This window comes from Daphnia magna, linkage group LG5 (assembly GCF_020631705.1).
Source record: "Daphnia magna isolate NIES linkage group LG5, ASM2063170v1.1, whole genome shotgun sequence".
NCBI lineage: Eukaryota > Metazoa > Arthropoda > Branchiopoda > Diplostraca > Daphniidae > Daphnia > Daphnia magna.
This window is the reverse complement of record NC_059186.1, coordinates 6963072-6989147: the sequence shown is the minus strand read 5'-3', so window position 1 is coordinate 6989147 and position 26076 is coordinate 6963072. Positions and strand designations below refer to the sequence as shown.

The 26076-nt window shown below is 40.2% G+C and overlaps 4 protein-coding genes across 4 annotated transcripts; all 4 read right to left on the bottom strand.

Annotated features, from left to right (window-relative positions):
• Positions 1-3539: 3539 nt before the first annotated feature.
• LOC116923939 lies at positions 3540-6349 on the bottom strand. The gene is made up of 7 exons (XM_045173916.1): positions 6087-6349; positions 5990-6014; positions 5852-5949; positions 5602-5793; positions 5297-5358; positions 5186-5226; positions 3540-4241 (listed from the first exon to the last, which is right to left on the bottom strand). The coding sequence occupies exons 1-7, from the start codon at positions 6253-6255 to the stop codon at positions 4088-4090; spliced, it is 741 nt and encodes a 246-aa protein (XP_045029851.1). The 5' UTR covers positions 6256-6349; the 3' UTR covers positions 3540-4087.
• Positions 6350-13335: 6986 nt separating this feature from the next.
• On the bottom strand, positions 13336-19857 carry LOC116922429. The gene is made up of 24 exons (XM_045173917.1): positions 19775-19857; positions 19295-19467; positions 19127-19215; positions 18633-18837; positions 18457-18574; positions 18284-18369; positions 18060-18217; positions 17811-17972; positions 17584-17668; positions 17386-17516; positions 17299-17313; positions 17147-17221; positions 16590-16599; positions 16163-16371; positions 15138-15345; positions 15023-15061; positions 14880-14955; positions 14722-14808; positions 14479-14635; positions 14237-14398; positions 14082-14166; positions 13879-13999; positions 13783-13810; positions 13336-13703 (listed from the first exon to the last, which is right to left on the bottom strand). Exons 2-24 carry the CDS (start codon positions 19422-19424, stop codon positions 13551-13553), a joined length of 2589 nt encoding a protein of 862 aa, XP_045029852.1. The 5' UTR covers positions 19425-19467; positions 19775-19857; the 3' UTR covers positions 13336-13550.
• Positions 19858-20625: 768 nt separating this feature from the next.
• Positions 20626-22440, bottom strand: LOC116922427 (arrestin domain-containing protein 17). Its single transcript, XM_032928783.2, has 7 exons — positions 22281-22440; positions 22050-22217; positions 21755-21966; positions 21512-21694; positions 21231-21407; positions 20966-21167; positions 20626-20891 (listed from the first exon to the last, which is right to left on the bottom strand). Exons 1-7 carry the CDS (start codon positions 22393-22395, stop codon positions 20773-20775), a joined length of 1176 nt encoding a protein of 391 aa, XP_032784674.2. The 5' UTR covers positions 22396-22440; the 3' UTR covers positions 20626-20772.
• A 1457-nt stretch (positions 22441-23897) lies between these two features.
• On the bottom strand, positions 23898-25747 carry LOC116922428 (arrestin domain-containing protein 17). The gene is made up of 7 exons (XM_032928784.2): positions 25582-25747; positions 25352-25519; positions 25057-25268; positions 24814-24996; positions 24533-24709; positions 24267-24468; positions 23898-24192 (listed from the first exon to the last, which is right to left on the bottom strand). The coding sequence occupies exons 1-7, from the start codon at positions 25694-25696 to the stop codon at positions 24074-24076; spliced, it is 1176 nt and encodes a 391-aa protein (XP_032784675.2). The 5' UTR covers positions 25697-25747; the 3' UTR covers positions 23898-24073.
• Positions 25748-26076: the final 329 nt, after the last annotated feature.

Here is a 26076-nt window from a genome sequence, read left to right as displayed (position 1 = left end):
CAAATGGCAGTAGCTCAGCTTTGCCAGGTTGGTTAAGCTCTGTTAAGCTAGGATCTTTAGTTTTCGTCCAGTTAGGGTCTGTAATATCCATAACCAGTTGTAGTAGCGTGGCCGAGGAAAGCCATAGGTATCGTCTATCTTTAGGTATCGTCCAACCGCTTGGATAGGGACGTACAATTATTGATAGTTGCTTGGTCGTGATTTCAGCGTAATGACTAACTTGGGGTTCGTTAAAGGAGTTGAGGTCCCATACTATCTTTTGGCTGCGAAGGCCGCGTAAAAGTTCAATTGGATCCATTACCTATGTAATTCCAATACTGAAGTGTTGTGGCACAAGGGTAAGGCTGGTACGTGATAGTGGAAGTCGTCTGGTTACACTAATAATTAAAACCATAGTTAAATTAACGAGGCTGAAAGAATGTCAGTAGTTTTAGAGTAAACTTACAATTGTTGGTCTCCGGGAGTATCTTAAGATCGTTCCGATGCTGTTGGTGGCTGGCTGGAGACTGAATCCAGTGGGCCGCTTGTGCATTTTATATAGCCCTACCATTGTGGGGGTGGGCCTTCGGTGTTAGCCAATCACCGGGGTTGATGCAAACCCCGGACAAGTGTCCCTATTGTTTTGCTTAAGCCTGGGTTGGTGCATACCCCGGACAATTGTACTTCTTATTATTTTGCATTGTCCGGGATTGGTACAGACCCCGGACAAGTGTATTTTCTATTATTTTGCATAGACAGGGGTTGGTGCATACCCGAGAAAAGTGTATTCTGTATTATTTTTGCACTGTCCGGAATTGGTACAGACCCCGGACAAGGGTATTTTCTATTATTTTGCATAGACAGGGGTTGGTGCATACCCCGGAAAAGTATATTCTTTATTAATTTGCTTTGTCCGGGATTGGTACAGACCTCGGACAAGTGTATTATCTATTACTTTGTATATGCTGGGGTTGATGCAAACCCCGGACAAGTGTTTTTTTCAATTATAGGTCAGGATTTGGTAAGAAATCTGGGAAAGTATTTTTTCATAAGCCGGTGTCAGTACAGACCCTGGATAAGTGCATTATTCAATTTATGAAGCACGTGACATGTTAATGTGTTAAATTATCTTTAATGTGCACGATTTGTGGCTTCAGAGCATAATTTTAAAGAAAAACGGATTTTTTTTCGAGCAGTTTACAATTTTTAAAGAGGCATAGTCCTCATTCATCTCTCATCGATCACCCTATTCACACGTACTCATCATCGCTCCCGTTTGTTTTCGTGACTGCACTCGCTTTTAATAATGGATATTTAAACAATCGATGAAGAAAGCCCCACCTGGTCTATGAAGGTAGAATTATGATTGAAGAGTGGGATACGTTCGGTTCGCCCATCTAGGTGGATCGAACGGATCTAAATTGCTATGCGCAAGGAGCTCGGGGAACCCCATGCGACTCCCTGACGTGTCGTAGCTTTAATATTCTGCGAACTGAGCTGACTTGCAAGCATATGAGAGGTCACTGCCGTGTGGCCCCCGGGGGGGCTCACAACCATCGGGCTCCCCTACCTTATGAGATACGTTATTTGAAGGTTCAGTATCATGCCCGCGTCTTTTGTGTAACCAATCTTTCTGTGGTTGGGCTTACGGCCTTTTTGGATGGGATGATTACTTTGTATCATCAGCCCCGTGCTCTGAGATGGCCAGAGTCGCAAGAGCAAGTCCTCCATGATCAGCGGGAGGCGTCCGCTAAGGCCAAGAGGGCGAAGCGTTCGGCTCGACGCCTGGAATTGCTAGAGAACCTTCTAGGGTACGCTGGTGACGGTGGACAGGGACCTGAACCGGCTTTAAAGTTGAACGAGGGTGAACCACCCGTGGAAAATGTTGCAGCGGTGCAACCCGATCAGGGTATGACTGAGAATTTGGATGAGTTTGCTGATCCAGTGGATCAGGTCCACCCGGAGAGGTGTTCGACTTAGAGACATGGGTGGACGCAGAAATACCTGCTCCCGTGTTTGTTAATATTCATGATATGCCTACTCCCATGTTTGTGGATATTAATGATATGCCTACTCCGTTGTATCAGGAGGTTGAGCCCGAGGTTCGGGGTGAGGAGGGCCCGGAAGAAATTCCGGGTCTTTTCCCGTTAGCTGATATTGATGCCTTTCTGGCAGGTCTGAACGGACAATAGATGTTGTCCCGTTTGGTCTTGTTTCTTTTCGTTTTTCAATTTATTTATAAAAAACAGAAAAAACTAACAAAAACAAAAAAACTCAAAAAATCAAAAAAAAATTATAAAATCCCCCACAAAAAAAAAAAAAAAAAACAAGAAATGTTTCCTGTTTTTTTTAATGGGAAGGCGGGGCAATACCACCAGCCTTTTGGTCGACTAGACCGAAAGCAATATCTATACTTCTACGGCTCGTTTGGGGCCAATTATTCCACATAAATATAGCGGCGAGTTATCTATGTATCAAGCCTGTGGGCATTGTTGTAGTTTCAGGTGGCTGGCTGCCAGTGATATCTTTTTCGTGTGTTTGAGAGAGATCGTGTGATTGCCTTTATGACACCAGGTGTAGCTCCTCCTAGGTCGCGCTCCCGGGGCTGTGGTGGGCAGAAACAGCCCACCACCAGGGGCTGACCTGTGGTTAGGTCTTTTTTGTTGTTTTGCTTGTATGGCACAAGATCCCATTGAGGGTTGGCTTCCAAGCGCAAGGATAAAAATTAAAATTTAGAAAATAATTGATTTTATTTTGGGTTCAGGTCTGGGCTGGCCGAAGAATGGCAAAGGATATAACAGAGTTGTGCTAGTTGTGTGTATCAATATATGATGGGTTATTTCAAGGCCCCCAGTAACCCGATGGGATGCCGGTTGAATGGGCTAATATAGAAAAAAGAAAAGGCCGTCAGACCCAAGGTGTATCCGATCACGTCTTTAGGATTTTGGTAGAGCCACAAGGGTCCCGCACAGGCTTACTCTTCTACCACAACGGTGGTCTGTCTAGCTAGGCTGAGATCTGCCCGCGTTAAGGTGATGCTGGTCAGTCAGGCTCCCGTATGGCCTCCGTTTCTGCCCTTTCGAACCAGACCAGAGTCATATCGGTCGAGTCTTGTTAAAGTTCAATTGTTTTTGCGATCTAGCTCTATACTGGACCCTGTTGAGAAAACTTTAAAAAAAAAGTTGTTCCATTTTTGCTTTTAACACTTTTGACTCAAATTTTACATAAATCGATAGAACCCGACGAGTACTATCCATTTCTGGTATTTTGTTTAATTTTAGAGCTTTATTTTAGCCGTAGTTCATCTTTGCAATTTTATGATTCATTCTGGTATTGTATATTGTATTGTATATTATTTTATATTTTATATTTTAAACTTTCAAATACATTTCGATAGATTGAATTATGGGGGAAATTATGGAGTACATTTTACAGCCATATGCTAAGCTTTACATTATATTATTTTATATTTTGTATTGTATAAGTTTTTTTTATTAAAAAGACATAAGAACCATTTGGACAAAGTTTATAAAAATCCCCTGTATTTGACAGCTACTTTTTGTTGGATACAGGTTTTTTAGCGAGAAACCACTACTACTTCACCAATATTCAAATACATGAAAAGACCTTATTAAGTATCTAGACTAGGCTGATGGATGCTTGATGCAGAGGAAGAGAATTAATATTACGGCTTGTAGGGCTAAGCTAATCTTCGAAAGTCACTTCATCGTCAGTCACATCTTCGTCGGTCACATCTTCGTCGTCTGAATCATTTTCGGACTCGACGGCTTCAGTGAATAGCGTACCATCGCCGACCTGGACTTCCTCATCTTGGTAATACCGTTCAAAGGATGAAGCACCCGCATGGAGCCGTTTCAACCGGCATACCTTGTGGGACATCATGATGATTTCACCCTTGTCGTAGATGAACGTGCTTTTTCTTTTTTCATGGCAATATGCTTTTTTAGAGCAGCAATGTCGGTCTTCTATGATTCAAGAAATTGCAACATTTCTTATTTCGATTGCTTCTGCTGTTCCATGTGCTCGATGCGTTGCCAATCCCATTCAAAAGTAATTAATTAAAAGATAGCAGTAAGTCAGGTCCAATTCAAACAAACTTCAATTTTGATTTGCGTCTGACGAGTTTGTGATTTCCATCAATATGGACAGCGCAACACTTGTTGGAGCATGCTCTGCACGATAGCTTTCGTTGCTGTTTGATATCCCTGTCTGCAAGATGAGTGACATAATAGTACAGTATCCTGCACAAAAATCCGAACACCGATTAAATTTTTTAAAGCCACCTATTGGCGGGGTAGCGGGTTTTTTGTTTATTTTAAGGGGGAGGGTAGACGGGGTGATGGGCACGACAGGGCAGGGTTGGGTAAATCTAGACATTTTAAAAATGCCTTAAGGTATTACGCTTTAAGGCAAGTTACAGGTCAGGACATTTTTGCAACCCCCAGGGTGGTGTGTTTTTTTAAACGACAGTTGGAAAATTTAGGGCTTGGGCTTGGTAATGTTGCTTACCAAAACAATTTAGCTTATGTTCCAACTGCCTGTGAATGTTAACGTCGTTGTCGATGGCGTAGGTGTCGCCTTTCTGAATGTAATTCTGGAGATCGGTGAGGTGATGAATTGTTGTGGTTGCCTTACGAGCAATTCTCGTTCATATATAAAACAAGTTTTCATCGAGCAATATGTCATTTTTTTTAATTAAAAACTTTAAAAATTATAATTCACTTCGTTCTAAAAAAATAAATATTCCCAACATGTTCGAAAGAAGAATATTATAAAGATACGAAATATTTCGCAATTCCTTATCAGGAATCGAACACTGATTTACGGCGTCGCAATAAGAGGCTCTACACATATGCCATTGGTATCGACATAATTGTGCACAGGCAGCTCTCTAATTTAGTTTGGGTAAGAAATATTACACAGCATAAATCCATTATTTCCAACTGTCGTTTAAAAAAAACACATCACCCTGGGGGTTTTAAAATGTCCTGACCTGTTACTTGCCTTAAAGCGTAATAGCTTAAGGCATAAAAAAAATCCTAGACTTACCCAACCCTGCCTTATGTGTCCATCACCCCGTCTACCCTCCCTCTTAAAGAAAAACAAACAAAAACCCTTTACCCCGCCAATAGGAGGCTTTAAAAAAATTAAATCGGTGTTCGGATTTTTGTGTAGGATACTGTACATCCTGCTGGCTCTCGAAAATGCATTGGAGATGGTGTTTTCCTGAAATTTATAAGAAGTAATTTATATAAAACAAAGAAAAGCTATATTTTACTGTTCTCTTGAAAAATACCCGTCCTGCATCAGCTGAAAATGCACCCAATGCCTTTAGAAGGCCATATTGTAACAGATTCACTGGGTTTAAGGGATGTATTTAGTCATAGACAGCTTACACGACCCACACACACAGCATTACACAGAGACAGCACTGACAGCACCAACAAGTAGTCTGAATCACTACATTGTACTGCCCCTCTGGCCGGTCATAGACGGGCTTTTGAGTCCTCTGACATCCGGCCAGAGTGGCAAAGTCCATTGACATCGCACATTTGCATCTCTTAGCATCCGGTGCTAAGCGACAAAACACATTGGCGCTACAATATTCAGAGGAACCTGGTAGGTAATTCTTGAGATGGAAATACAGCTTTAGCAATGAAGTCGTAAAGAAAATTCCAAGTGTTTTGGGATTTCCAGGCCAATATCCCGAGCCAATATAGTCCTCAAGTTCCGCGTTCATTACGCCATCACAACGGGAACACTTAAACGAAGCGCAGTGGAGATGAAATCGACCTGAAATTAAAACTGAAAAGTAACGTGAATGCGATGAGCTTTTATGATTGAGAAATACCTTCTCCCGAGATCACAGTACAGTGTTTGGTTCCAGCAACAAGTGCCAATGTACCTTTCTTTCCAAGTTTCTTGCACTTCTCAGTTCTGCATCTTACTTCCCAAATTATAATTTAAGATCCGTATTTTTTTAAAAACTGGAACAAAAACGCGCATTCCGATATATTTTTGATAAAAAAATTTTATCTAGTTATCACAGTAAGACATTTAGAAAAAGTAACTTTGATAAAACTCACTGAGCGGTCGATTTTCAACTCCATAAAACTCGTGAGTCAGCAGTGGGCGGGACTCAAACTCATTCATGAACAGCCTTCGGTCGTGGAAAGGTCTGGTTGAACGAATTTTAACATCATAGTCCGGGTAAAGGTGATTCTTGCAGTCACATGTATAGTCGGGCCGAGGCATTGACTTCTATTACAACCCGCAATCGATAAAATAACCAAGCAATGTTATTCAGTTTAATGAATAACATTAAGTTTCAATATCCGGAAATTTGCCTGGTGGGATTTACCTGAAGGTTAATGTGTACCGGGGGGTTGTCAACTCTAAAAAATTTTCGTACACCCCAATATTTTTAAGCAAAAAATACGAAAAATACAAAAAAAAAATTGAAAAATATAAATAAATATATAAAAAAATTATAAATCCGTAATAGTTATACTTAGTATATTGAAATATTGGCGCAGTTATGATCCTAACGAAAAAAGGTAAAATTGAAGAACTCTACCGTAAAATAAGGTTTAATAAGCTTTCCAACTATAACAGTTAATTGATGGCTCAGGTCAACAATAACATTACATCAAAGCTTGTCTCGTATTCATTATCGAATTTCAAAAAAAATTTCGGGTCGGGTGGTTCAGGTTTTTTGGGTAGACCAGGGCGACCCGCAAATAATTTTATTGACGAACCGTCAATGACGGTTTAGGAGTCCAAAATTTTAATAACATTCGAAATTTTTATTTGTTATTCTTTTTTTTTTTTTGTTATTTTTGTTTTATTTTGTTATTTTTGAAACGACTAACATTTCTGTTATCCCACTCACATTTTATCGAAAGTGGTAGCTATAGTGCTAAGGCAAATAGAACTTGGGGTAGAGAATCTACGGTTCTGATTTCTGAAGTTTAAGTCCCGGCGCTGATTTGCTTTTGTTTTACAATGAATTAGATTTTGGGCTTCATTTGCTGAAAAAAATGTACATTTTTAATTATTTAAGGGGTAATTAAATTTTATTTTCATAAATATTTTTCATGAAAGACATGTAAAAAAGATCTAAAAAAGTTTCACAAAATTTAGAAAATCTGGAAAAAATGAAAATATACGAAAAATACGAAAAAATACGAAAAAATATGAAAAAATGTAAAAACATGAAAAATAAAAAAAATATGAAAAATTGATAAATATGAAAAAAAAAAATTCATTTAAAAATTAATTTTTATTCATTTTTTTCAAATTCCTATACCCAAATGACGAGTCGATGATGTGTGCTTCGTGTTACAACCAGTTATGTACAAATTTACCATTATTGTCAATTACATAGCTAATATAATTTATTTTAAAACATTAGGTACCCAATGACGATCCAACTAGCACATTCGATAAACGTGTCTGTAAAGCCTGCTACAGAGGATTCTTTCCACAAACATCAAAGGCAATAAGTATTTGCAACGAAAGTTAAATTTCATATTTAGTTACTTTAGCGACAATGCATTTATTTAGCACTACGCTAAATTAACAATGGTCAAGTATCCTCCATTTTCTACACAAGGAGTGAATCATCTAGCGTTTGTTGGACGGCAATCCAGAGGGAAATCCCTCACCCAAGAAAGTTTTGCCAATTTGAAATTGTTTTCTTGTCAATGGAGATAACAGAATTTTTCAAATTTTAGTCGAGTTTAATTGACATTTTCTTTTAGTAAATTCCCATTCAGAAATACGGAAATTCAAAACTTGGTTGGATGTTTCGGTGCTATAATGGTTCAGCTTTGGCCATTTACACCGCAATGCATCAAAAATTGGACAAAAATTCAGACGGTACAACGTACTTACCAGCATTTGAATCGATTCTTCGGCTAAGTTGTTTTTACCGGCCAGGATGTGACCACATCACAATTGTTTTTTACGCATTTACTGCTTTAACAGTGAAGTCAAACAGTTTGGTTTTTTTTCTTGTAAATTAGTTAATCCCGATATTGATTATGTTTTCCATTCCAGATCACAATTCTTTTGGTTTTCAATTTCCAAAACACAAATGTCCCAATAAAAGACATTTCATTCGTCTCTTATGGCCATATGAGTAACAGGATGGGTACTGTGTTTGCCCCATTCGTGCTTGGCGAAGAGGAGCTTTTAAGCATTATCAAACAACGCCAATCAACCGATTGGATAAATTCTATTAAATTGGGTAAGTAATTTGCATGTCTTTGTTGTTCCTAATAATATTAATATTTTTCTTTTAAGCCTGTACCGCCCGAATGTTCCACCTTGGGCCGCAATCGGAAATGGCCGCAATCGAGAATGGAGAAGATGACCAGGAGGCTAGTGATGTAGATTTAAATTGATATTTTGTCTTGTCTGTGTGTATTTGTTTCATTTTTTCTCTTTCCCTTCGTCATGTTGCTATTAATTCCGCAAATTCATCTTATTTTTTTCCGTTTGCCCCATCAAACATAGTAGAGGAAATTATTATTTTCACTTCTTCACTAAGTTGATCTGAATAGCTACATTGGCAACTTCAAGTAATTTATGATGAAAGATACTTGTCTGTTTGTGTCTTTTCCTAAGTAACTGGTCTCATTTAACACGGAACAATTAGTCGGTTGGCTCACGAAACACAAACACAGCACGAAGATCACAGGCACCAGCACTGGAGTTCTTGACATGACAACCAATTCAGAAACTTTCAGTTGAGTTGAAATATATCCTAATACTCCAGCAGCTACGAATGAATCCGGTTTTTTTAAGCCCTGTTAGGCGAGATCGCTGCCTCCTAATGCAACGTCAGAAACTTAACTGAAGTTCAGTTCGACGTGCAAGTTGCTTTAAAAAATATGCAAAATCGACTGGTGATAAGTAATCTGTTCAAGGTGCTCAATCTGCGTAAAAAAGACATTTGTCCAATACGAAGAATAACAGTGAATGTCAAAGGCCAAAGCAAGACGTTTTCCGAAAACGTACAGCGTGTATGCAAATTACTTTATACTGACTGGCAAGTTTCCTTTTTTTTTCTTTCTTTATTTATTTATTTTCACCTATCTTATTTCAACTGCCTTGGCGCAAACTTAGTGCAAAATCTTTTTTTTTTTATGGCTGTAGCCAGTAGCCAGACATTGCTAACCGTAAAGCAATATCTATTACGAATTCAGCTGCGGGTTCAACACTCCCTACAATTTTGGCATCGATATAGCTAAGTTTTTGTGAACATGCCGAAAATTCCCCGACAATAAAGAAAATCTACTCCGGTTGCCCTTTTAGAGGCAAAATGCCATTTTAAAAACAAGTAAAAAAAAACGGATTGGCAGCATGTACCATAACAAATTGTTATGTGATGACCTCGCCATGTCGGTATGATGAATCTAGTTTCATTGCAACGCTTATATTTGCATATACTCTTATAGTCTACATAAGGCTCATGCGAACTAAGGGCGTGGGATAGTAGCCAATGATGAGTAAATGCGTACACGGTTAACGAACAAATGGTAGATCATAAAATAACAAACAAAAAAATCCCAACTGTTTGCAACCGCAGCAACCGCTAAGCAGACTTTTTACGAGCGGATGCAACCCTATCGGTTGTCCATCGATATTAGGGAGGGTCTGAGACAGCATAGATCTATTCACGTTAATCGTGCTATAGGATTTCCCTTCCCCGTACAAGCCTGATAAAAATTCCAACACCAGTGCTAGAGATATCGACAAGGGATTTTAACCCCGTCGAAAGCACCAATCTGCCCAATTTCTCCAGGCCGATTCATAAGTTGAAAGCGTGGTGGTGCGGTTTCTGGCCAACAATAGGTTGACCAGTGGTTCCGAAAAACCCTCCCGTTGGAAATGTCACCTGATAATTTCCAGGCGGCTAACTGTAACGTTCCGATTTGGAGCAGAGGGTGCTGCTCGTTTCTCGCCGACGAGAGTAGTTTCGGAGATTTCGGGAGGAGATACGGGACGTCTCACGTAAGCTCAAGTAGCACCGGGAACCAAGGCTGTGCTGGCCAGACTGGACAAATCATGACTAGGTTAGCTTTCTCCCTCCTGATCTTTTCAAGACACTTAGATATCAATGAAAAGGGGGGAAATGCGTAGCCAAACCTCCCTCGCCAATTTATTGAAAATGCGTTGACTGCCTTTGCTTTCGGTTGCGGACGCCATGAAACGAAGGATGGCAACTGAGCGTTCCAATGTGAACTAAAAAGATCGATTTTCGTACGCCATATCCCGTTTAAGGTTCGGAACACTGGCCGATCCAGCATCCAGTCACTCGCATCGTCATCCGCCTTTGACTCGCTATCTGCTTCTACATTTAGCACCCCCGCTAAGTGGACTGCCTCAATGGAAAGCTTTCGCTGTTCGCAAAATTCTGTCAACGCGTTAGCCACCGATGTCAACTGAATTGACTTTGTGCCTCCCCCTTTGTTAATATAACAAACTGCGGTAGAGTTATCAAGAAATGTGCGTATGGAGAGGCCTATCGCGTCTTTTGCGGAAGATTGCACAGCGTATAGAGCCCCGATGAGCTCCAGACTGTTGATATGCATGCCTGCCTGCTCCGCTGTTCACGGTCCGCGTGTAGATACCCCGTTACAAATTGCTTCCCAGCCGGAAAGCGATGCATCCCAATAAATTTCAATATCTGGGATTTTAGGATAAAAGTCTTTGCCGTTTACTTTTTCTAAATTCTTCACCCACCATTCCAGGTCCACTTTTGCATCTTCCAGGATCGTACATCCCTCGTTTAGGTTACCACCTGATCTTTTAGACTCTGTTATGTAAGAGCGCTGCATACTTCTATAGTGGGATTGCGCAAAGGGAATGGTCGGGATCGCCCACGTAAAGTTTCCCAAAATTGAAGCTAGATTGCGTAAAGTCACTTTGCCCACTGCCAAAGCCTCCATGCACATCTTTTTTACTTCATGCACCTTGTTGGTGGGTAACGAGAAAGACAGTCTAGTCGAGTTGACAATCATACCCAAATACTCGATAACCTGTGTTGGTATGATGACGGATTTTTCCCAATTAATCAAAAAACCCAATTGATGCAATATATCCAGTATGGTTTTCAAGTCTGTTTTAGCCCCTTCCTCTGTCTGGTTCATTATCAGAAAATCGTCAAGGCAAATGACCAAACGAATACCTTGTTTTCGCAAAAAAGGCAGCCACTACCCTTAACCTTTTCGTAAATATTCTGGGGGCCGGGGAAAGTCCAAATGCCATGCAACAAAACTGGAAAATGCGTCTTCCCCATTGAAAACGCAAGTACTTTTGTTGGGAGGGGTGGACAGGTACCGATAGATAGGCGTCCTTGAGGTCTAGCTTAATGAACCAATCCCCTTTTCTGACCAAAAAACGAACGGTCTCTGAATTTTCCATTTTGAAGTGTTCATAGTTAATGAACTTGTTTAGGGTTTTTAAATTAACGATCGGTCTATATCCACCCGATTTTTTAGGTATGCAAAAGAATGAACAAACAAACCCGGTCGTCCCGTCTATTATCTCGGTTACTGCTCTCTTTTCTATTAGACTGGAAATTTCTGCCTGGCAAATTTTTCGCATTTCCTCTGACATTGTCACCTCGGGGGGAAAAGCGCGCTGAAAAGGCTGAGACAAGAAATTTATTTTCAGCCCGTTGTAAACTATATCTAAAATCCACTGGTCATCCGTGATCCTTTCCCACTGGTTCGAAAAAGATTTCAGTCTAGCTCCCACTTTAATGTCTACCGGTTGAAAAGGGAGATGGACGTATTGACTTACATGAGACGAAAAAATGTACCTTCTTTGGTTGGCATATCCGCGGACTCGCCCGCCTCTGGAATTGCCCACACTTCTCCGACTCCTAGGCCTACCACGTTCGGCCTGCTGACGGTCAACGTGTTGGTCTTGGCGGAGTGGAGCATCCATAGAGGATCCGCGTCTTGTCGACCGGAACGGATTCCTCTTACCGCGGGTCAAGCTAGCTGCTGCTTGATCCCGCTTGGCCAGAATTTCATTCTGATGCGCCTCTTTCAGCATGCGCTCCAGAAATTCGCCCGTGAAAAGGAGCTCGCGAGCCTCCTTGTTGGACGTCAAGCCAATATCCTCCTTCAGAAGGTAGTCGACTCTTGGATCCATGCTGCCGATTACAGCTTCCCGTCGCTTCTTGGATATGTGAGCAAAGGCCCTACCCCACTGCTGCAGGGCGGCCTGGAGAGAATGACGGAACTGGATTTCCACCGGCGAATCTGCCGTCTTCTCACAAAGTCTTGTGTATAAGTCAATTAATGGTGGACCGATGTCCATGACTTTGAGCTGCTTCCGGATAAACTCTTCCTCCCTTGCGCTCACCATTTTAAATACATTTTTCTGTTTGGCTCGACGACTCATCCAGCCGTCGAGCTTAGGCGGCCGTAAGCGAAAAGCCCTCTTCTTCAAACGTAAGCGAGAATTCCTTTGACGTCTGTTTAGACTGTTCTGTCGACACGCCGACTGCCAGAAGTGACGCGATTTCTTTGCAAATTGCCGTCGAAACTACTGGGCACTGAGGAAGAGATTGGCTTGCTTGATCGCCAGCTGTTTCATGCTCTACGCTGGGACGACCTATGTCTGGGTGGATTCGTTCCCTGGCGGGCCCCTGTTTCACTTGCTTGCTGCCTGCCGCTGGATTCCGCTTTACGCCCTGACGGCCTGCCACTCCATCCTCTGACTCGTTTTCCTCATCGAGTGGTTGCAAATTCCCTTTCGGCGGAAGCCACGAACGCCTACGATCCAGTTCACACTCCTCCTCACACCACTCTTCTAACACTTCGTACTCATTCCACTCGTCTCCGTTGTAAAAATCCTCCTGACCGAAACCACTATGAGTCGGGTAAGAACGGGGGTCGTGATCGAACTGCTCACTATAAGGGCCCCGGTAAACTTCTTGTCGATGACAAGGATAGTCAGGGTAATCACTTTGATCGTAATAGCGATCCAATCTAGCCGGCGGTTCGTAAAGTCTCGGTCTTCTCAAAGGTGATCTATCCCGAAAAACACGTTTCGCGGCTTTGCTGCGCTTCTGAGAAAAAACGATCGCGATTGTCACCGGAAAAACGAGGCCTATGCCTACTCTCGTAAACCACAGGAATTTGGTCGTCAAAGAAAAAATCCACTCGAGAATCTACGGATTCTGCACGTGGGCCTGCTTGGCCACCACGAAAAAAATTTGACGACATTCTCTGTCAATAGCTAGAAAAAGTCTGAAGTGTAAGGGGCGTTGCAAGGGGTGAGTTAAGCAAAATACTTTAAAAAAGCTACAAATACATCGTCTACACCCTTAGGGTCGAAAGTAAGTTACTTTCGTTATATAATTAATAAATATTGATTCTCGAATGATTCATTCGGCTTTCAGCAGATTGCCGCATAGTAAATAATGCAATAAAAGTATAGATCTCTAAACGAGACGAAAATGGAAACGAAGATTAGCGCCGATGCATCTTCAATATTGGTACTGGATCACAGGTAAACACTTAAAATCACACGGCTGACGGCAAGCGGTAAATGATTGGATCGTACAGAATAACGTTGTTGTCTGTGGCCCATAAAAAATCAAAGTGATTATACAAGGCATGGTCTACTCGTATCGATTCTTTCAAGTTCCCCAGTTTATCAGCAAGCCATGCCACGTCCTGCGGGAAAAGGCGAATATAAATGTAAATTAGCGTTCATATTTTATTCGAAAATAGAAATTCTACTGATAGCAAATACCTGAGGGACGGTGAGCAGATCGTTTTCTCTAGAAGATGATAATAGAGAATTATTGGAATTCACGGAACAGTTTACGACCAATAAAAAAACGAATACCCATAGAAAATGTAGACGGGACACGTGACTTTACTCAAATCGTACGGTGGCGGCGTCAGTCGCCCGCCGTACTTCTGCAGGTTACGTAGCCAACCGTAATTGTAAGGTATGAAAGTTTGACCTTAACATATGCGGAGGAAAAAAATGCTTAATTAATTTTTAGTCACACTACATGTTATTACGTAATTTTTTCTCTCACGTGCCTGAGTTGTAATTTTGGGCAAATTGCTCCGCCGTGCGAACTGAAGTTCCTGCGGGGACATGACTGTCCATAACAGGCCACAATTCCTATATTTAAAGCACATTTTTATGTGTAGACTATTTATTCTAATTTTTTAAAAGCTGGGCCTAGTTTTACCGGAGAAATATTGTGCAGATCATCGTCTACCACTGCAAAGACTATGTTTCGGCAAAAAAAAGTTATGTGGTGGTCTTCTTCCCGACAAAACCTGTGCTGAAGCCTCGGGATCAAATCATCCGTCGTCATAAAAACGCGCGTTTGAAATAGCCTCAGGAGAAACTAACATAATAAAAAAGGGGGGGGGGAAACAAATTATAATCAAGAACTGTGGACTACTTTACGGAAAATTGAGTACAAACTTCAAGTGGCGTAACAAAGGGCGCAAAATAGCGGATGGGACTCTTCATGTTGGCTAAACTCGTGGCCGGCGCCAATGCCATCATCACTTCTATTTTCTCGTTAAGCTCCGGGTGATTGATCATGGCAACGAAAAATATGGCACAACCCATCGAATGCCTTGTTCCGTTACGCCAGCAATTCATGAACGTGACAATTATAAATAAAATAACTCGATGAAATTGAAATGCGAACGGCAGAGTTACCCAATATAGCTTAGTTTCGTTTTTCCCGTCTTTGTCAAAATGTAGTTTATCTCTGACGGAATGTCGAATTTTCCCATTTCGTCCCACCTGTTGATGTGAAGCAAAATGCGTTAAAATTACCTGTCAATCAATGCATACTGATTGAAGTTTCAATATACGAAAATCTCCAGTAGGCTTCGCCTGATGGGTTGAGACTGGTATGTTTACGTGAATAAATATTCCCCCTTGCATTGCCTAATAAAACATTTCTGGTGAATACATATGAAATAGACGTATGGGTAGAACAAAATTGATGATTTACCAAGCCATACATCGAACCCTAAATCCGCTAAACGAAACGCTGTACATTGTTAAAAATCGATTATTTTTACCTGTTTTTTTACTTCATATATACAGAACAGGATAGAGTGATTTACCTAGTGATCGATCAGATGGACTGATCACCCAATCAGCGCTGCTGCTAGCAAAACCGTGCTGCAGGAAAACTGGTTTACCGGGCGGGACATTCGAATTTGCCTGTTGTCCCTTACCATGTGGTATTCTATGGACCTCAAGAATATAGCCGTCATCGGTAACTATGGTGTGAACTTCCACCGGATATCCTCGACTAGAGATGATTTCAATCTAGCAGAACAGGAGTCATAGCAAAAGCAGCATGATATACGGAAACTATTAAAAAAGCTTCCTCAAAATTTAAATAGGTCCTTAAAATAATGCATTTTTCGTTTTTACGATAACAGTCTTTAAATAAAACAAGGTTGCCTTAGTTTTGCGTTACATGCAATCTCCGAATATATATTTTTTTGCAAGTCACGTAGTGATGGGCAATTTGTTCCTTGGCTACCACAAAAAAACCCACACCATTATTTGGTAACTGTAATAGGCAAAACAAATATTTGAAAACTGAATAGGGGAAAAAAAAATTCCTTCCTTCCGGTTATTTACCCTTTTTTTCTACTTACCGTTGGACGATTCAAATGTATTATATGGACACGGATGGGCTTAACTTATTAACAAAACAACATGGAACAAGGGACTGACCGCATTTACTTATGGTTAATCCTACTGATATGCTGCCACGCTTTTCACATGACTCTATCACGAAGATTACCATAGCACGCATGAGAAACGACCTGAAAAGAAAGACGTAACCAGGAGCGAGACTGTGAATAGAAATGTGCCGAGTCAGCATGAAGAGCCTCGCTGGTTTGAGTCGTTCCCGTTCTCGATTATCGCGTTCTACTTTTGCCTATGCTTTGACCAATTTTGGAATAACTGCTGATGGTATCAAGTCTAAAAGCATACTGTAGCATGGAACTTAGTTCATTATGTCTTTGTTTTTGGGAACAGCAAATGTAAGCACAAATATTTTTTGCTGGTAATACTAAAAAAAAACTATTAATGCGGCTAAATAACATTACGAATGTAAAGTTTAACTCACTGCAGTCATGGAAGATTCAGGATTAGTATGTCGAGTATCATATTTAGGTATAGTCACCATTTTAGGCCACAGATTTTTCAAGTTCACGAACGATCGCCATTTGATTTTGCTAGTCAAAGCGGTCGTTAATTTACCTTCACTTTTTGTCGTTACCACTACAATAAAGACGAGAAGCCGAACGAGATCTGTCCGGAGCAACAAAACCATCACTATCGAAACAGAAAACAAAATTAACGGAATGAAAATAGAATTTGGAACCACACTGAAAGAATAACAGTCGTTCTGGTAGACTGGCATTGGAAGACTGCAGCAAACACACTCGTTTAGATGGCTACTAACCGCGTATGGGACAGTCGAGCGGTTAAGCGTACCTTCGGGGTATTTTACCATGGACCTTGCTACTTCTATTCTAGCGTGTGTTTCTTACGTCTGACAAACTAAGAGATACAATCCCCTCTGCACAGTTATGCTTCCCAAAGACCTAGAAACCTGGGAAAATTGCTTTGAAGTGGCTTATCTTAATGTTCGTATAAGGCCCTACACAAGAACCCTGCCAAGTAACAAGCCGGAAGTTCTTTTACCGAAGTCTAAAGAAATGGCGCTTGAGAATCATCGGGATTGTAAAAGCCAAAAATATTCGGTCATAAATAGATACCCTACAGGTATGGACAAAAGTGAATGCTAATTGTCTAAGTTGGTTCCATCGGTTCACAGGGGCCGCGCGAACGTACGGACAATAGTCTAATCGTAGTAAATAAATCCGTTTGAAAGAAATTTATGTTACCGGTTGAAAGCGTTATTTTTTTTATATTTGATTTTGTTCGGTTGTTTTATGTTTTTTGTTTTTTGTTTTTTGTTTTTTGTTTTTTTTTAATTAGTTGAAAAATCCTGTTGGTTAATTAAGGCTTAAGAAGCTTTTGGAAGAAGTGGAATAAACTTGTCGTATACAAGTCGTTTGGCATCCGTGGAAAATAGAAAATTGACGTGATTCCACTCTGAATCTTCTATTCGAGTAGAAGACTTTAAGTTTCCCAATTTCGAAGCCAACCAAGCGACATCCTGTCCGGAAAAAAAAAGAAAAAGAGCTAATCGAATAGAAAAATAACTTAAAGAATTGTTTCAAAATTCTAACAAACCCCTGGAGCAACAGCCTGGTTACGAAAAAAAAAAACAGTAACTTTAGTAATATGACGAACATTTTTTAACTGAACAAATGTCAGTACTTTATCGCTTTCTCCCCAGAAAATATAGACAGGAGCCGTGACTTTGGACAACTCGTAATCAGGAGGAGTTGGCTGTCCATAACGTAACTGATTTTCTGAAGGACCAAAATCATATCTTTGAAATGTCTGACCTACAGATGCATTGCTACAATTTAATTCAAATCATTAAATAGTAATTTGCACAAGGAAGAAGCTTACCAGCGTTGAAATTCTGAGCAAAATGAGCTGCTGTTCTCACTGAAGTTCCTGCTGGGTTGTGGCCGTCAATCACTGGCAGAATATTCTTTAAAAAATATATATGGTACACATATTTAGTAAAATGTCGACCATGTCGAGCACATCGCAGTTGCAGCAAATTCCAGTAATGAAAGCAGAGCTTAGAAATCGAGAGGGAAAACTGTTGAACATGTAAACTTTATAATTACCACATCGATGCCACGATAGTTATCACCAGTTGTGCTGAATATGGTGTTTCGGCAGACGGAGTAACGCAGGATTAAATTAGGACCGCAGAAGGTCTTCCGGAAACTGTTGGACGGAGAATCTACTGGTTCGTAGATACGTATCCCCAAAACCCGGTAAAATGTCTAATTAAATGACAATCTTAATTAAAGATTCCACCCTGAAGCAATAGATGGGCAGCCCAAACATATTTAGATTTCTTATACGTATACCACCAACTGGTTCACGAATCGCGCTTGGTAACGAATGCTAGTCTGAGCCTCGGCCAAAGATGCTGCGGGTGCCAAAGCGATCATTACGTCTATTTTGGCATTGAACTCGGGACGTAGGGACATGCAAATGAGGAATACGGCACATCCCATTGAATGACCTTTCAAAAGAAAAAGTACGCACACATGAAAGGCACAAGTAGGAAAAATGTTTAGAGATTTCGTACCGATATAGCTCATCGTTCTGCGCCCGGTCTTATCAAGCACAAAATTGATAACGGCAGGAATGTCGTACTTTCCCATTTCATCGAATCTTTTTTGACAAATGGTTAAGAAGTAAATAAATGTTAGACCTACATCTCACTTATTTCTAGACGAAACCTAATTGATGTTTACTTACGAAAAATCCCAGTAAGCGTCTTCCGAGGTGTCCAAACTGACATGCGCGCGCGAATAGGTATTGCCTCGAATATTGCCGAGCCACACGTCGTATAAGCCAGTGTCAGCCAAGATATAGGCTAAGATTGGCGGCATAATAAAGAACAAAAAGCGACGTGAGGAACCAATGACACTTACCCAATGCTTTGTCATTTGAGTTAATAATCCACACATTGTCACTGTTGAGAAATCCGTGTTGGAGATAGACGGGCTGTCTCTTAACACTTGGATCGGGTGATTGACCTTTGCCATAGGGAATTCGATGAAGTTCGAGAATATAGCCGTCTTCGGTTGTCACTTTATAGACTTCGACGGAGTAGCCTCTACTACGAATTATTTCAACCTGGAAAACAATTTGTTTCGTGCCTATTGTGTAATTGTTGTGCAATCAGTAATTAAAATACAAAAGCGATTTTGATACTAACTGTACCATTAACAAAACAAAACAAAAATCAGCCAACATAAGCAAATATTGGAGAGTATAACTCTACTCGACTATACTAGCCTGCACAGTAAAATACACGCAAAATCAATATATTATTAGATTCGCCATGTACAATTTGTTTTTTTGGCAATTACCTTGAAAAGCGCAACCAAAACAAAATTTTAAAATGGGATTTTAACGAACCTACCGTAGTCATCCGTGCTTCCTCGAGACTTTGACCGCTTGCAGAAAAATGTTGGCTACTGGGATTAGCGGAAGACAATTGTCTTGGGCTAACTGTGCACAAAAACATTTTGATACTAACAATCACCCGAAAAATGTTTTAACATTATCCTATGGCCGGAAAGCTAATTACCGATATCAACACCTACAGCCTTGGCTCCATTTCGGAGAATTTGGTTCGATTGTGGTGATGGTATAGCCGCAATTAAGGACCAGCAAATGTGTCCAATAATGCAATAAAACGTAACCGATGAACATTTCATTGCAAGGCTAATAACTAGACCAAGCTGATCGTGGAAATCGAGGCTGAAAACAAAACATAAATGAATCAGAGAACTGCAGTACGCTTGTCCCGTTCACGATAGTTTTCCACGTAGCGAAATTCCATTTGGTTTTTAACGGTAAAGCGTCTACGTCATTTTTCTTCTGAAGATCTTTCACAAAAAAAGGGTCAAAAGCAAACAGCCTGTCAAATACCACAACTTTTAGATCTATCGTGTATCTTACCTACTATTGTCAACAACAAAAAACTATCACATAATACAAGCTAACTTAAAAAAAAAATGCACTGGCATTACCGATAGGAACGCACAAATTGCTGGAAAATACGTACTTTTTACTAGCAGACAATTTGATTTGCCCGCAAGACGGGAAAACATCCGATCCCGTTGAAGGCTTGGTGAAAACTGGTTGCGAACTGCGTGATGCATCACGGTCTACGTGTGTATGTGTGTGTAGATACAAATGCCATATAAGTTGTGCTATTTTTATCAATCCAAGTTTTTCGACAACTAGAACTGCCCTTGATTTGGATCGGAGAAACATTTGGTTGATAGGGTTTCTTTGTTTTCGAATTGGTGCCACCGTTAGCAGGTAATTGACAACCATGTTCATAAATGTAATATTGCACTACGAATTATTCGATTGTGACCGCAACGCAAATTCATTTGGCCATATTAAATAACTAATATCTCCATTTCAAAGCTTCACTTGACGATGGTGATCGGAAGTAGCCTATTTACAAAAGGAAGAGAAAAAAGAATAATTCATTTTGAAGTGGATTAACTCAAATATGATCTGAAACAACTAGCAGAGATTGAGGAAAATATATTGACTTTTTAATTTCAGGTGCAACATGGAAGAATCCATTATTGATTCAAAAGACTTTGATCTTTTTTCTTTTCGACAACCGTTATTTTGAAGACCGGACGCGGGTAATTCCCTCTCAGATAGGCTACACAGGGAAAGGCTTCAGGCAGCTGACGTCTTAGCACGAAAAGATTATTTTCTACATTTTTTGTAAGTTGCAACCCTGAAATTTTTAAAAACTTTACGTATTTTTCTCATAATCTAACAGTGTCAAGCAACGTGGTGTGGTGTGTCAAGAGCGTAGCAGCCTGAACCTTATTCTTAGGAAAGGGAAGCGCATAAGACATAAAACTATATCAGTGCTATTGTAGTAGGTCGGCGTTTTTTATCATGTATTTTTACACAATATAATGCTTTATTCCGTTTTTGAATTACCCACTCATTCGTTAGAGCACGAAATAAAAGAATTATTTTATTTAGAGTAGCATTATTAAATGGTTACGTTTGGCTACCAACAGCTAGTTATCCGTAAGTCAAATAACGAGGTTTATAAGAATCTCCAGCTCCATAGTTGACATGCTCAGAATCTTCGGCATCTCTTATATTTCCACCAAACATACATTCTTCGTAAGATGGCGGAGCTATTAAAAGCAAGAAATCGCACTCGTTAAAAAATCTATCTATCGCTGTCTCATAATAGTTAATGCTTATTTACGAAGATCTGGGTATGCATCTGTGCCCGGGATACTGCGGCCAGGATTAGCTGTGGCCGAAGAATTTCCATACCGTACATGTGTAGCTGAAATCTTGTTATCATGCTGAAAATTAGCAAAGGAGCTACGCAACGGAACGTTCCCGATTAGAAGGTCATGAGAAACCTTCAAGTTGCCCTTAAGCGACCCGGGGTTTACAGAAAACTGTACAGGATACGGAAATAAAATCAATCATAGTAACATTTTCGTAACAAGTAAGATGCTTACCATAAGTACATAAGCGACATCGATGATACGGCAGAAGTTTAATCCCGAAGAGACAACCGGAGGAACAATAATAGGATAGTTTTCCCACAACTCAACGGATTTAAATTTTCCTCGTACGAATTCGTGGATGACACGCTCATGGCGTTCCGTAGCCCCCGTAGCATGAAAATTTGTGCGCTAAAAAGAAAGACAAAAAAGTAATGACTGCTGCCGTCGTATTTTGATAAATCAACGAAATAAACTGTAAGTTTATCTTATATTATAAACAGTTTTTATTTCACCTCAATTATCTGAATCTTTGAACCGTGCATTCGCTTCCTGGTCAGGTGCTCCACTTCTGCGTTAAACTTCATTTTCTCTCCTGGAACGTATCCTGCACGGTCCAGCCAGAATTTCGCTGTGATTGGATTCGATGTAAAACCAAGAATTCTTAGTGTTTTGAAACCAGACGCTTGTATGGGTACCTTTTGGTGAATGATAAGATAAATGAACAAAATTGGTAAATGCCTCTAGAAAATATTTACGCTCGCTTCCGGAATTGCGTTGAGATCCGTGATTGAGTTGACGGTGATTGGGATCTTGCATTCATGGTTCCATTTTAAACGACGCTCATAAACAGCTCGAATGGTGTAACGAACGCTACCGTGGGCTCCTTCGAATGAAGAAGGGATCTGTTGTGGAAGAACAAATGAAAATGGAAACTGGTGTTTTCCTTTATTCAGCACCTGACCATTTCCTGCTTCCGGGCAATGCAAAATTGCAAACGAAGCTTAGAAATTTATTCCAATTTTACGCACAATAAAACTTCCACTTAATTACCTGTGCTGATCGTTACTCGGTGATGGAAGTAATTTTCCTTGGATGAATAGTGGACCGTTTTGTTTATAACGTCCGTGTGTGATCGCCCATTTCGATAAACGGTTCTCATTTCTTTCTCCGTTCTTGAGAAAGACACTTGCGCAAGGCCGCAACACTCGATGTAAATACCTAATAGTTTGGGACATAACTGCAGGTAAAGCATAATATTTTTTTATATAGTCGAAGAGTTACCTTTCACATTCTTGGATTCACTGTTCCAAACGTGTACATATCCTGTAATTTCTTGTCCAGGAAAGTAGACAATTACGTCATTGTCTAAACTGATTAAAAACTTGTCCAATACCATAGCTTACCGACTTGCAGCAATGAACTTTACGAAGTGATTTTGATAACTGACCGCGTATGATAAAAGCGCCATGTCAATTGTGATAGTGTGCCCTTATATCTTATCGCTAAGACGACTGATATTGAACAACAAAATTTACTGCAAAATATTACTAGAAATTCCGAGAAATTCCTCAATTTTTTCAAAACCGTACCGCGGTTTTAACCAAGTGGTATTTTCACAACACCAAAATTTGAGAAGAATAATTTTGTGTCTAAGCATAGGTATCCCAGATTTTCAGGAAGCGCTTGAAAGATGAGATCCTGCGACGAATTAATATCAGTTTCCCGAAAAAAACGCTTCTACCGTCATAGACTTCAACATATAATAATGTTAACTCGTCACAGATTAACTGTAACACTGTATTGGGAGCCTCTCCGCTTGATCCCTAAATCCTATGTCATCCATAGACACCTTGAAGCGAGAGCTCGCCGAGTGTGATAACCAGGGATGGTTTCGTTCACTACAAAAGCCTTCATCATCTCCCAATTGCCCTTGTCCAGACCTGCCTGTTCCCTGTTCATCCTGATCCCGGATAACGGTGGGGCTAAATCTTGACTGCTACCCAGGTTACGTTGAGCCGCACCCGTTGTCGGAAATTCCGACGAGTGAGACCCAAAGACCACAAACGGACACAGGGGAACAAGGAGGATGTGAACGGCGAAGATCAAGTGAACAACCGTAGAAGGGAAGCGGGGACTCAGTGGCCCACTCCAAAGAAGAAGAAGCCGATAGGATGAAAGTAGAAGACCGTTGTACGGGAAGAGAAATATGTAGCCGGGTAAAGAAGGTCGGAGACGGTTAGAATAAGATTAAAACTACCGGACAGCTTTTACATATATATGGAGACACCTGTTGAGACCAAAACAAACGACGTAGGGTTTGAACCAAAACCAGACGGAAGGAGGTAATTGCAAACCATATTTATAAATGTAATATTGCGCTACGAATTATTCGACGGTAACCGCAACGCAAACTCATTTGGCCGTATTAAATTACTAATACATCCATTTTAAGGCTTCACTTGACTGATGGTGATGGGAAACATTTACAAAAGGAAGAGACAAAAAAAATTATTCATTTTGAAGTGGATTAACGCAAATATGATCTAAAACAACTAACAGAGATTGAGGCAAATATCTTGACTTTTTAATTCATGTGCAACGTGGAAGAATCTATTATTTATTCAAAAGACTTAGATCTTTTTTCTTTTCGACAACCGTTATTTTGATGATCGGTCGGGTAATTCCCTCTCAGATAGGCTACACAAGGACAGGCTTCAGGCAACTGACGTCTTAGCACGAAAAGATTATTTTCTACATTTTTTGTAAGTTGGAACCCTGAAATTTTAAAAAACTTAACGTATTTTTCTCATAATCTAACAGTGTCAAGCAACGTGGTGTGGTGTGTCAAGAGCGTAGCAGCCTGAACCTTATTCTTAGGAAAGGGAAGCGCATAAGACATAAAACTATATCAGTTCTATTGTAGTAGGTCGGCGTTTTTTATCATGTATTTTTACACAATATAATGCTTTATTCCGTTTTTGAATTACCCACTCATTCGTTAGAGCACGAAATAAAAGAATTATTTTATTTAGAGTAGCATTATTAAATGGTTACGTTTGGCTACCAACAGCTAGTTATCCGTAAGTCAAATAACGAGGTTTATAAGAATCTCCAGCTCCATAGTTGACATGCTCAGAATCTTCGGCATCTCTTATATTTCCACCAAACATACATTCTTCGTAAGATGGCGGAGCTATTAAAAGCAAGAAATCGCACTCGTTAAAAAATCTATCTTTCGCTGTCTCATAATAGTTAGTGCTTATTTACGAAGATCTGGGTATGCATCTGTGCCCGGGATACTGCGGCCTGGATTAGCTGTGGCCGAAGGATTTCCATGCCGTCCTTGCGTAACTGAAATCCTGTTATGATGCTGAAAATTAGCAAAGGAGCTACGCAACGGAACGTTCCCGATTAGAAGGTCATGAGAAACCTTCAAGTTGAACGAAAGCGACCCGGGATCTACAGAAAACTGTACAGGATACGGAAATAAAATCAATCATCCGTAACATTTTCGTAACAAGTAAGATGCTTACCACAAGTACATAAGCGACATCGATGATGCGGCAGAAGTTTAAACCTGAGGAGACAACCGGAGGAACAATAATAGGATGGTTTTCCCACAACTCAACGAATTTAAATTTTCCTCGTACGGATTCGTGGATGACACGCTCATGGCATTCCGTAGCCCGCGTAGTATGAAAATTTGTGCGCTGAAAAGAAAAAAAAAAATTTAATAACTGATGCCATCGTATTTTGATAAATCAACGTAATAAACTGTAGGTTTATCGTATATTATAAACAGTTTTTATTTCACCTCTATTATCTGAATCTTTGAACCACGCATTCGCTTCCTGGTCAGGTTCTCCACTTCTGCGTTAAACTTCATTTTCTCTCCTGGAACGTATCCTGCACTGTCCAGCCAGAATTTCGCCGTGATTGGATTCGATGTACAACAAAGAATTCCAAGTGTTTTGAAACCAGACGCTTGTATGGGTACCTTTTGGTGAATGATAAGATAAATGAACAAAATTGGTAAATGCCTCTAGAGAATATTTACGCTCGCTTCCGGAATTGCGTTGAGATCCGTGATTGAGTTGACGGTGATTGGGATCTTGCATTCATGGTTCCATTTTAAACGACGCTCATAAACAGCTCGAATGGTGTAACGAACGCTACCGTGGGCTCCTTCGAATGAAGAAGGGATCTGTTGTGGAATAACAAATGAAAATGGAAACTGGTGTTTTCCTTTATTCAGCACCTGGCCATTTCCTGATTCCGGGCAATGCAAAATGGCAAACGAATATTAGAAATTTATTCCAATTCTACAAACAATAAAACTTGCATTTAATTACCTGTGCTGATCGTTACTCGGTGATGGAAGTAATTTTCCTTGGATGAATAGTGGACCGTTTTGTTTATGACGTCCGTGTGTGATCGCCCATTTCGGTAAACGGTTCTCATTTCTTGCTCCGTTCTTGAGAAAGACACTTGCGCAAGGCCGCGGCACTCGAGGTAAATACCTAATAGTTTGGGACATAATTGCAGGTAAAGCATAATATTTTTTATACAGTCGAAGAGTTACCTTTCACATTCTTGGATTCACTGTTCCAAACGTGTACATATCCTGTAATTTCTTGTCCAGGAAAGTAGACAATTACGTCATTGTCTAAACTGATGAAAAACTTGTCCAATACCATAGCTTACCGACTTGCAGCAATGAACTTTACGAAGTGATTTTGATAACTGATTGCGTATGATAAAAGGGCCACGTCAATTGTGATAGTGTGCCCTTATCTCATCGCTAAGACGACTGATATTAAACAACAAAATTTACTGCAAAATATTACTAGAAATTCCTCTCCTTATTCAAAGCCGTACCGCGGTTTTAAGCAAATGGTATTTTTGCAAAACCAAAAATTTGACAATAATAATGTTGTGTCTAAACATACGCATCCCAGATTTTCAGGAAGCGCTTGAAAGATGAGATCCTGCGACGAATTAATATCAGTTTCCTCGAGGAAAAAAAACAAACAAACAAACGAAACAAAAACAACAAAAAAATGCGTTCTCCAAATCC